General features: G+C 43.9%; 1 protein-coding gene across 1 annotated transcript in view; it reads left to right on the forward strand.

Annotated features, from left to right (window-relative positions):
* Fat1 (FAT atypical cadherin 1) overlaps nt 1-11,850 on the forward strand; it is a 118,854-nt gene that overhangs the window by 87,437 nt on the left and 19,567 nt on the right. Inside the window, exons 10-14 of the mRNA XM_028786254.1 lie at nt 2,063-6,130; nt 6,745-6,941; nt 8,735-8,888; nt 9,411-9,644; nt 10,772-11,161. Coding sequence (XP_028642087.1) covers nt 2,063-6,130; nt 6,745-6,941; nt 8,735-8,888; nt 9,411-9,644; nt 10,772-11,161 — 5,043 coding nt within the window. The remainder of the gene's footprint in view (nt 1-2,062; nt 6,131-6,744; nt 6,942-8,734; nt 8,889-9,410; nt 9,645-10,771; nt 11,162-11,850) is intronic.

Here is an 11,850-nt window from a genome sequence, read left to right on the forward strand (position 1 = left end):
AGAGAGAGAGAGAGAGAGAGAGAGAGAGAGAGAGAGAGAGAGAGAGAAACCAAAAATAAATAAATAGGAGGAAAGAGACCATTACAAAGGACAAGTATTATAAAGAATTAAGTAGTTACACTGAGTAGAGAGGTAAGGGTGGTCTTCAGCCAGGACATTCAGATAATAAAGAATGAAAGAGTAAATGCGTGACTGGAGAGATTCTGAGAATACTCAGGGAAGGCAGCGTTAGGAGGGAGCATGGAGGATATGGGGTCCCTGGCATGAGAGAAGAGCACAGAGGATGTCGATCTGACCAGGCGCTGAGAACTCTGTAGTGCATCTTATCAGTGTCTCGCAACGCTAACTGTGTTGATTCATTTCTTCATTCAAAGCCTAGGACTTACGAACCTTTACTAGCAAATAAGATTTCACTGTGGAAAAATAAGACAAACACGTGTGGACGAATGGGTATGAATGTTGCCAAATGGGCTGCTTTCCAAAACAGGTGTAAGAAAGCTGGGAGTGGGGGCTTGGGGGAGATAGAGTCACTTGCCAGAAAGGTGAGCAGGTGGCACCTGTCCGGCCAGGCAGGTGTAGAAGGCGAGAGTAATGCGCAGGTAGACAGAGAGAAGGATCTCGGAGGTTTGCCTGAGACACAGTGACAGCCTAGAGTCACCAATGTTCCCAAATACAGACAGGCCGGAAATCAGCGTCTGAGCAGCCTGGCAGAGGCCTGGGCCAAGGTTCAGCCCAGACCTTCAGGGTCTGGAGAAGCCCAGGCTTCCTCCCTGTTTCAAACCTTGCCTTGGGGCTTGGACACAGAGCCAGGCCAAGCTAATGAAAACCAGACTATGTCTGGCCTCAGGAAAAAAAAATAAGTCATGGATTTTTGGAAAATGTATTTAATGAAGGAAATGAATGCTGTAGAGGAAGTGCTTACTCTTAATGGGGAGAAAGAGGTGTTTGTTAATCCTCGGGTTGACAGATGACACTTTTGCTGGTGGTAAACCCAGGAAGAGAGGAGTGTGAGAAAAGTTCAGCAGCAAGTGACCTGAGCCGGGGCATCAAGTGTTCATTTGGGAGGAATGGATTCAGTTCTGGGAGTGATATCTAGATGCTTATTTGTGAAACAAAAGGGATGGCGAGGCTCCACGGAGGGTCAGAACCTAAAGACCCCCACGGTGTCCTTGCACTCCGTCCAGAACAAGTAGAGAACTACTGGTCTCTAAACTCCCAACCCTGAGGGGATATTGAGGAGTTGAGGGAATCCTAAATCTGTGTGGGAGAGCCTGGGAAGGTCCGAGGAAATGCCAGCGGAGCCATCTGTCCTAGCGGTTTGCTTCTCAGCTGCCGTTAGCACTGTTGATGTTTTGAAGCAAACAGCTCCCTGTGTGCCACGTAAGCTGTTTTTGTGTCTTGGCTGCTACGATCTACATGGAAGCATTGCTTCCTCCACGTTCTGACAGCCAAGCTCTGCCAGATGTCTCCCTGGAAGCGAAATCCCTCCTACTTGAGAGTCACCGACTAGATAGATAAGTCAACTTGGGAAAGGTTAAGAAGGGAAGATTGTGGAAATCTTCAAAACTCTTGAAGCTACGGAAAATGGTTTCTCCGTTCCCTAACTTCTTACAACACAAAGCCCTCTGAAGGCCCAGCGTAAACTTTCTTAGTGAATGAAGACTGTCCCTTGTAAGTAGTAAGTGCTGATATATTGGCGCACGCGGCAGATTCTCAAGGTTCCGTTGGAAAATCCTGAGCTGGATTGCTTTTCTGAGAGAGGCATGTGTTTCTATAATACATAGTTTTCAGTTGAGCAGAGAGAGAATTTTGGCATTAGGCACAAAGCGATATTTTTTTTCTGTTTCTTGCTCTTCATATTTGATAGCCAAAATTCTGAGCTGTTTAAATGGGTAAAAAAATGAAATAAATTGAGAGTTTCATTCAGTTGTTGATAACCCTTTTGTTTCTATTTAAATTCAGGATGTAAGTTTTAAATATCTGTTATTCTTTGCTATTTCTGTTGTCCTTGGCTTTTCTCTAACAGGTTTCTTTCTCTCTCTTATTTTTCTTGCCCTTCCAGGAAACATTGGAAATTCTTTTACAATCGACCCCATCTTGGGCTCTATAAAAACTGCCAGAGAATTGGACCGAAGTCACCAGGTAGACTATGATTTAGTGGTAAAAGCTACAGACAAAGGCGATCCACCATTGAGTGAAATGACCTCCGTGCGCATCGCCGTCACTGTAGCCGACAACGCCTCTCCTAAGTTCACGTCCAAAGAGTACTCTGTGGAGATCAGTGAAGCCATCAGGGTTGGGAGTTTTGTTGGGATGGTCTCTGCTCAGAGTCAGTCATCAGTGATGTATGAAATAAGAGATGGAAACACGGGTGATGCATTTAATATTAACCCACATTCTGGAAGCATCGTCACTCAGAGAGCCTTGGATTTTGAAACACTGCCCATTTATACATTGACAGTACAAGGGACCAACATGGCCGGTTTGTCCACCAACACGACAGTGGTAGTGCATGTACAGGATGAGAATGACAACCCACCGGTTTTTACACGGACGGAATATTCGGGATTCATCAGTGAGTCAGCCTCCGTCAACAGTGTGGTGCTAACAGACAGGAATGTTCCGCTGGTGATTCGAGCGACGGATGCCGACAGGGAATCCAACGCTCTTCTCGTCTATCAAATCGTAGAGCCCTCTGTGCACAACTATTTTGCAATTGATCCCACCACTGGCGCTATCCGGACGGTGCTGAGTCTGGACTATGAAGAAACACATGCTTTCCACTTTACCGTCCAAGTGCATGACATGGGGACACCTCGTCTGTTTGCTGAGTATGCAGCTAATGTGACTGTGCATGTGATTGACATCAATGACTGCCCCCCTGTTTTCTCTAAGTCACTGTACGAAGCATCTCTTCTGTTGCCAACATACAAAGGGGTAAATGTCATCACAGTGAATGCCACAGATGCCGACTCCAGGGCATTCTCCCAGTTACTATACTCCATCACTGAAGGCAACATTGGGGAGAAGTTCTCAATGGACTACAAGACCGGCACCATAGCAATACAAAACACGACTCAGCTCCGAAGCCGCTATGAGCTGGCCGTCCGCGCCTCCGACGGCAGGTTCACAAGCATGGCCTCCGTGAAAATCAATGTGAAGGAAAGCAGAGAGAGTCCACTCAAGTTCACCCAGGACACCTACTCTGCAGTTGTGAAGGAAAACTCCACAGAAGCCAAAACGTTAGCTGTCATTACCGCGATAGGGAACCCTATCAATGAGCCTTTGTTTTACCGTATCCTCAACCCAGACCGCAGATTTAAGATCAGCCACACTTCCGGAGTGCTGTCCACCACTGGGATACCATTTGATCGTGAACAACGGGAGACGTTTGACGTGGTGGTAGAGGTGACTAAGGAACTCGAGCCGTTGACAGTGGCCCACGTCGTGGTGAAAGTCACCATTGAAGACCAGAATGATAACGCTCCAGTGTTTGTCAACCTTCCCTACTATGCTGTCGTGAAGGTGGATGCTGAGGTGGGTCATGTCATTCGCCACGTTACTGCCATCGACAGAGACAGTGGCAGAAATGGTGACATACACTACTACCTTAAGGAACATCATGACCACTTCCAGATTGGACCCTCTGGTGACATTTCTCTGAAGAAGCAGTTTGAGCATGACACCTTAAATAAAGAATACCTTGTCACCGTGGTCGCCAAGGATGGAGGAAGCCCAGCTTTCTCTGCAGAAGTTCTGGTTCCCATTACTGTCATGAACAAAGCCATGCCCGTGTTTGAAAAGGCTTTCTATAGTGCAGAGATTCCAGAGAACATCCAGATGCATAGCCCAGTGGTCCACGTTCAAGCCAACAGCCCAGAAGGTTTGAAAGTGTTCTACAGTATCACGGACGGAGACCCTTTTAGTCAGTTCACTATTAATTTCAACACTGGGGTGATAAACGTCATAGCACCGCTGGATTTTGAGTCCCACCCAGCCTATAAACTAAGCATACGAGCAACTGACTCCCTGACGGGTGCTCATGCTGAAGTGTTTGTTGATATCATAGTGGAAGACATCAATGATAACCCTCCGGTGTTTGTGCAGCAATCTTACTCCACAACCTTGTCTGAAGCATCTGTAATTGGAACACCTGTCCTTCAAGTTCGAGCCACAGATTCTGACTCGGAACCAAACAGAGGAATTTCCTACCAGCTGATTGGAAATCACAGCAAAAGCCAGGATCATTTTCACATAGATAGTAACACCGGGCTCATTTCACTCGTAAGAGCTTTGGATTATGAACAGCTCCAACAGCACAGGATTTTTGTAAGGGCTGTTGATGGAGGAATGCCGCCCCTGAGCAGTGATGTGGTCGTCACTGTGGATGTCACTGACCTCAATGATAACCCACCTCTGTTTGAACAACAGGTCTATGAAGCCAGAATCAGTGAGCACGCAGTGCACGGACATTTCGTGATGTGTGTGAAAGCCTGCGACGCAGATAGCTCAGACCTAGACAAGTTAGAGTACTCCATTCTGTCCGGCAATGATCATAAAAGCTTTGTCATTGACAGGGAAACGGGAATTATCACGCTGTCAAACCTCCGCCGTCACACCTTGAAGCCCTTCTACAGCCTCAACGTCTCTGTGTCTGATGGGGTTTTTCGAAGCTCAGCTCAGGTTAACGTAACTGTGATGGGAGGGAATTTGCACAGTCCCGTTTTTCACCAGAATGAATACGAAGTAGAGCTAGCCGAAAACGCTCCTTTGCACACCCTAGTGGTCCATGTGAAGGCCACCGACAGAGACACTGGTATTTACAGCCATATAACTTACCATATTGTAAATGACTTTGCCAAAGATAGGTTTTATGTGAATGACAGAGGGCAGATTTTCACTTTGGAGAAACTTGATCGAGAGACTCCGGCAGAAAAAGTAATCTCAATCCGTTTGATGGCTAAGGATGCTGGGGGAAAAGTTGCCTTCTGCACCATCAATGTCATCCTCACAGACGACAATGACAACGCGCCACAGTTTCGCTCAACCAAGTACGAGGTGAACGTTGGGTCCAGCGCTGCCAAAGGGACGTCAGTCGTCAAGATCTTCGCAAGTGACGCCGATGAGGGATCGAATGCTGACGTCACCTATGCCATTGAGGCGGATTCTGAAAGTGTCAAGGAGAATTTGGAAATCAACAAACTGACTGGCCTGATTACTACAAAGGAAAGTTTAATAGGCTTAGAGAATGAGTTCTTCACTTTCTTCGTGAGAGCCGTGGATAGCGGGTCTCCGCCCAAGGAATCTGTTGTTCCTGTCTATGTTAAAATACTTCCACCAGAAGTGCAGCTTCCCAGGTTCTCAGAGCCCTTTTACACCTATGCCATCTCAGAAGACATGCCCATTGGGACAGAAATTGACCTCATCCGGGTAGAACATAGCGGGCCGGTTCTTTACACCCTTGTCAAAGGCAATACTCCTGAGAGTAATAGAGATGAATTCTTTGTGATTGACAGGCAGAGTGGGAGGCTGAAACTGGAGAAGAGTCTTGACCATGAGACCACTAAGTGGTATCAATTTTCCGTCCTGGCCAGATGCACTCTTGATGACTACGAGGTGGTGGCTTCTATAGATGTCAGTATCCAGGTGAAAGACGCTAATGATAACAGCCCAGTTTTGGAGTCTAACCCGTATGAGGCATTTATTGTTGAAAACCTGCCAGCAGGAAGTAGAGTCATCCAGATCAGAGCATCTGACCTCGACTCAGGAGCCAACGGCCAAGTCATGTACAGTCTAGATCAGTCCCAAGATGCAGATGTCATTGAATCTTTTGCCATCAACATGGAAACAGGCTGGATTACAACTCTCAAGGAGCTTGACCACGAAGAGAGAGCCAGTTACCAGATCAAAGTGGTTGCGTCGGATCATGGTGAAAAGCTGCAGCTGTCTTCCACCGCCATTGTGGATGTGACAGTCACCGATGTCAATGACAGCCCTCCGAGATTCACCGCTGAGATTTACAAAGGGACAGTGAGTGAGGATGACCCTCCGGGTGGTGTGATCGCCATCTTAAGCACCACTGACGCTGACTCTGAAGAGATTAACAGACAGGTGTCATACTTCATAACAGGTAAAATGCTCGGGACAAACAATTCAGTATAAGATGAATCCATATTATAATATGCTAGGTGTGGATTTATGGATTTGAGGAGTTGACGTGATTTTAGTTGAGTGTGTCTAAAATTAGTCGAAATAACGTGTAAGGTGAATTTAAAGGTCTTTAAGCAAAGCTGTTTTCAGCCAAGAATCCTAAGATTTATTCTGTTGAACTTTATACTTAGTATTGTAAATGTGATCTAAAGATTCATTGCAAACTACATTATGGCTTTTTAAATTTGATATTCCTTAATCTCATATTTGAATAAACATGTTACTGCCGCCTTTTTAATTTCTATTTTTTTTAAAGCTAATGTGTAGTAATATGTGTAGTCCACACTTAATAGTCCCAAAGGAACTGAGGCAGGAGGCTTCTGTAAGGTAGAGGCCAGCTTAGAATACAAAACCACAGCACCAAAAACAAAAGAAAAGCAAGTATGTATCAATTTTACTCACACTTTAAATAGTCTTCATCCCTTTTAAACCATAATGCCATTCATTTTTTGTATAATCTGTCTTTCCCTGTGGTTTTGAGGTTCACTTTCTAGTCCAACAGCTTTGAATCACCTTCCTCCCTTAACTTCCTAGGAGGAGACGTGTTGGGACAGTTTGCTGTGGAAAATGTGCAGAATGACTGGAGGGTGTACGTGAAGAAACCTCTGGACAGGGAGCAAAAGGACAGTTACCTTCTGACTGTCACGGCCACAGATGGAACCTTCTCTTCCAAAGCTAGAGTTGAAGTCAAAGTCCTCGATGCCAACGACAACAGTCCAGTTTGTGAGAAGGTAGGAGTGTTTCCCTTAGGAGTGTACCTCACAGATGTAAGGCTCTTCATCCTTTCCATGGGACAGCCTTTGAGGTGTCATGACTCCTGAGTGTTTTGTGTTACCATTGCTTATCAGGTTGAGGTGGAGGAGAGTCACATGAGCAGGACTTGAGAAAGTGACACTGGGACATGGGGCATGCTATGTTGATCAAGAACTTTGGTCTAAAATGTTGTAAAATACAGTGTCTCTTACACCAGCATCTGATGCTAAAAAATAGTCTGGAAACTTTTCATGAAAATAATCTCTTCATTTGACGAAATAGTTGTTTCAGGGACGGGGAAACATCTGGGCAGTAGCTTCCCCTTGCACAGCACACATGTGTGTTAATGGACCATTTTGAAGCACTGGTTGTTTATACTAGAGAAACCATGAGGTCAGTGGAGTGACTACTGCTGCTGCTGCTGTTCCTGCTGCTGGGCTCAATTGAACCTGGGGCCATGGAACTGTAGCAGGCAAGATGGCTGGCTGGAACTGGGTAATTAAAATGCCGCCCAGTGGCAGAGCCTGGTTTAGCCTTAGTAGTTTATGACCAGGAGTAGAAATGCAGGGCCTCAGCTTGTGAAGACTGAAGGCAAGTGTGGAGAAACCAGCTTGGTTTGCCAGCAATAGAGGAAGTCTTAGCAGCCATGGGAAGGATCCCGGCCTCGTGGTGCAAACCTGGTATCCTAGGATGTTTGGCTGAGGTCAGAGAATTGTCTCGTGTTCTTTGAGAAGTAAACAAAGCCTCATTGTCAGGGAAGGTGGCACGTCTGAAAGATCAACAGTTAATTCTAACATGTATTTGTATTTTTTATGAGAGTATTTGATGATAGTGATGGGCAATGTATCTCTTCTTTTTATATATTATATTTTATATATGTAAATTATACTTACATAAAATATATGTACATGTATACATATTATTGTATGTATGTATATTTTATATATGTATAGTATCTATATTAAATCTTACCCCATTCGTAATTTTTAAACATATCAACTCAGTACAACTTAGGTAGTACTGTATTTGAGAGCATCACCACTTGAAATGACCACTGTTATAAAATACCCTGTCTTGTGAACCCTAAAATATATCTTCCCTACACTAAGCGCATGTTAGAAAGTAAGTGTAGAGGCGTCATCTCTTTCCCTTATGTTCTGTTTATGGCATGGCTAATGTGATCATTGGAACTGGAACCAAGCGTCCTCCAGAGTAAGGATTCAGGCAGATGTGAAGAAAGGAAATGTGGCGTGGTAGCAGACATGCCTGCGCCTTACCCAGCCCTTGGTTTTCTCCCATCCCATGAAGACTATTTAACTTCTAACTGCCGTTATTCGATTCTCTGTGAGGAACAGTTGGTTGTACACAGTCGATCCCTGCTCCTCAAATTAAGTAAATACAATGTAACAGTTACATATTTCTGCTAGTTTTACATAAACTTGGGCCATTACTTAACATTTTCTCATAAGAGTTTGAATTAAGTATGAAACTGTTCAACCGCATATAATATTTTGTATCCTGTGGGTTCCATGGCAGGTTGGAGTCACGATGTGGGGCTGGTAGCCGGTAGCCGTAGCTGTTATGAACCTCTTCCTTGTTCCCACATCTGTTTTATAAGAACAATCATTTTAAAAGCTCTTTGAGTATTAACTCCAGTCCTTTCCCAGGGTTTCTGTGGCCAGAACGGATGATGTCTTTTCCATCTTCCCCTTGGTCGTCGCTGCTGACACTGAGTGCTTCTGTGTTAACAGTGTTGTTTAATGTCTTGTAGACCTCATATTCTGATACCATTCCTGAAGACGCCCTTCCTGGGAAGCTTGTCATGCAAGTCTCTGCCACAGACGCAGACATCCGGTCCAACGCGGAGATTACTTACACTTTATTTGGTTCAGGTGCAGAAAAGTTTAAACTGAATCCAGACACAGGTAAGGATGGAATTTGGGACTAATTTAATAGTGTATTTCCTCTGTGTGGGTGACGTGAGATCACATACAAAACTGGAAGTTACATTTTTTTTTCTCTTTTAAATTTTATCCTGATGCTGTGGAAATAACATCTTAGAAATCTAGACAGCAACTTAACGTGTAAAAGTTGGGAAGGGATTAAAACAAGAAGCCTTAGTTACCACCTATTGGACTTTAAGATTGAGAAGTTAATATATACTTTCTATGAAAAAAATACTCAGGGTGGATCTAAATGTTTCTGCTTTAAATTAATTGATAGTGTGTTTCCTAAACTTGTGAGCGTACATTTGTAATTTGTCGTTTTCTATAATGAAAACGATCCACATCTTTAAGGTTCATCTTTAAGCTTTTGAACTTGGTAAGGTAGTTATTGATACTGTTTTTCTCCAAATGAAGAGTTATACAGATTTTGTAGAAGGAAAAGAAAGTGTTGGTTAACCATCCTGAGTCTCCATTGTCTCATTCATTTCCGCTCGTCTGTAGGTGAACTGAGAACAGTAGCCCTCCTTGATCGTGAGGAGCAAGCAGTTTATAATCTTCTAGTCAAGGCCACGGATGGAGGGGGGAGATCCTGTCAGGCAGCTGTTGTGCTCACGTTAGAAGATGTGAATGACAACGCCCCTGAGTTCACTGCAGAGCCGTACACCATCACGGTATTTGAGAACACAGAGCCTGGGACACCGCTGACCAGAGTGCAGGCCACTGATGCAGATGCAGGTATCTTGAGGGCAGGAGATAGATGGTCTGGCTTTGGGGTGTTTAGAAGGCATTGGGCCCCATGATAGAACACACCCCATTGGAGTGTGGTTGACCTCTTTTCCTCACGCACATGATGGAGCTTGGCATTGCTGTGGTCACAATAACCTAGGCCATTTTTCATGAATGTTTAAAGTCCTGACAGTTACCTTAAGGAAACTTCCTGCTACAGTGTAGCTGTGGTGTCTCTAAGTTGTTGTTGACGCCATTACCTGACACCCCCAACACCTATGTTGGGAATTGAACCTGCGGCTTTCCTATGCTTGGCTGAGGTTTTGCCAGTTTTATCCCCAGCCCCTTGAAGTGCTTTTTTTTGGGGTGGGGGAATAAATCAGTAGTGCTGTTAAGAAAGTTACAGCATCACAGAAACATAGCAAAGCTAGTACTATATTGCTAAAGTTGTATACATTTTCAAGAATATTTGTGAAGAAAATAAGTCTATAAATTCAAAAACATTCTGATAATAGAGAATAAGATACCTTCCTGACTTAATATTGAAGATATTTTTAAAAGTCAGACTTAGAATTCTTTGTCAGCGAAGTTAAGTAACAAGCAGATTTTGTTTTGGTCTTACAGATTCTATTTAGTTAATATAGATTCCAGCATTTCAGGGATAGGGACTCAAGGGCCCCTATTCCTAGCTGAGAAGCTATCGACAATGTATGGCTTCTGTAGGAAAGAGAGGCAGTTTCCTTTAAGAGTCCAGGTTGTTCATGCACAGTCTTGGTGGATGACTCCATCCCTGTGAGTAAAGGGTAGCACATATTGGGGCTGGTGAGGTTTTTTTTTTTTTTTTTTAAGAAAAAGTAAAAAGCACATGAAGATGGAAGAGGTGCAGGGGTGGACCTAGGACAAGCTAGGAGAAGTGACAGTGAATTATTGAAATACGTGTTATGTGAAGTTCTCAATGAATTAGCGAAGATACTAAATTAAAAAATCTTGGCTACTGTCATGATTTGAATTGTATCTTTTGATTATATGTTTGACTGATAGGTCCATGTTATCTGTTTGCATTTTCATCATTTAAAAATGTCTTGCATTTTTAAATTTCTCGCCATGAAACCTGATAGGATTTCATGTTTTGCCAGGATTGAATCGGAAGATTTCCTACTCACTGATTGACTCTGCTGACGGGCAGTTCTCCATTAACGAGCTATCTGGAATTATCCAGTTGGAAAAGCATTTGGACAGGGAACTACAGGCAGTATATACTCTCACTTTGAAAGCAGTGGACCAAGGACTGCCAAGGAAATTGACAGCTACCGGCACGGTGGTTGTGTCTGTCTTGGATATAAACGACAACCCGCCTGTGTTTGAATACCGTGAGTATGGTGCCACTGTGTCTGAGGACATTGTCATCGGGACAGAGGTTCTCCAGGTGTACGCAGCAAGTCGGGATATCGAGGCAAACGCAGAAATCACCTACGCCATAATAAGTGGAAACGAACATGGAAAATTCAGCATTGATTCTAAGACAGGTAACCCTCCCCGTGAGTGAGGAAGCCCTCATTCCGTACTGAGGACTGGATCTGCCTCACACTTCATGCAAAGTGGTCCATGGGTGTCCTAAAGACGTAAAGCTCAAGATTCCCTTTCTGTTCCTTAGTGGGATTGAGAGCAGTTTGGAAACCATCATTCTCTGATTCTATATACTACCTATTTTCTAGCAGATCCATTGTACATTACAAGCCAGTTTGGAAAACTCTTGACTCTCACTCAGTTTAGTGATGATGCAAAGTGTCCCAGGTTTGCCAAGGCAGGATGCTTAGTGGTGATAACCTTGTGTAATTACTCATTTAATCCTCATATCAAAGGTACGTGGAGTGGCTTCCTCCTGACAGATGTTCCTGTATTGGACATCTGTTAATTCCATAAGTTGACTTCTCTACTGTGCTCATTATATACACTAGTAAAGGGAGATTGGCTTCTACAGAGCCAGCAGTATTAAGGATCAACCATTACTAACGCCTGCTTTGTGAAGAATCATGGTGTAGTTGTGTTAGCCTGTGGTCTAAAATACTTACTAGCGCTCAGGATATTATACAATGTAACTATCAGGCTGTGCTTAGCTGTGAGTGGTGTGTGACTGTTTCTGATGAAGAATAGGTGTCTAATGATTTTTAATGTGTATTTTTAATGTCTTATATCTGTGGGACTTTTGAAGCAA

Source organism: Grammomys surdaster, unplaced genomic scaffold, assembly GCF_004785775.1.
Source record: "Grammomys surdaster isolate TR1022 unplaced genomic scaffold, NIH_TR_1.0 125450, whole genome shotgun sequence".
In the NCBI taxonomy this organism is placed as follows: domain Eukaryota; kingdom Metazoa; phylum Chordata; class Mammalia; order Rodentia; family Muridae; genus Grammomys; species Grammomys surdaster.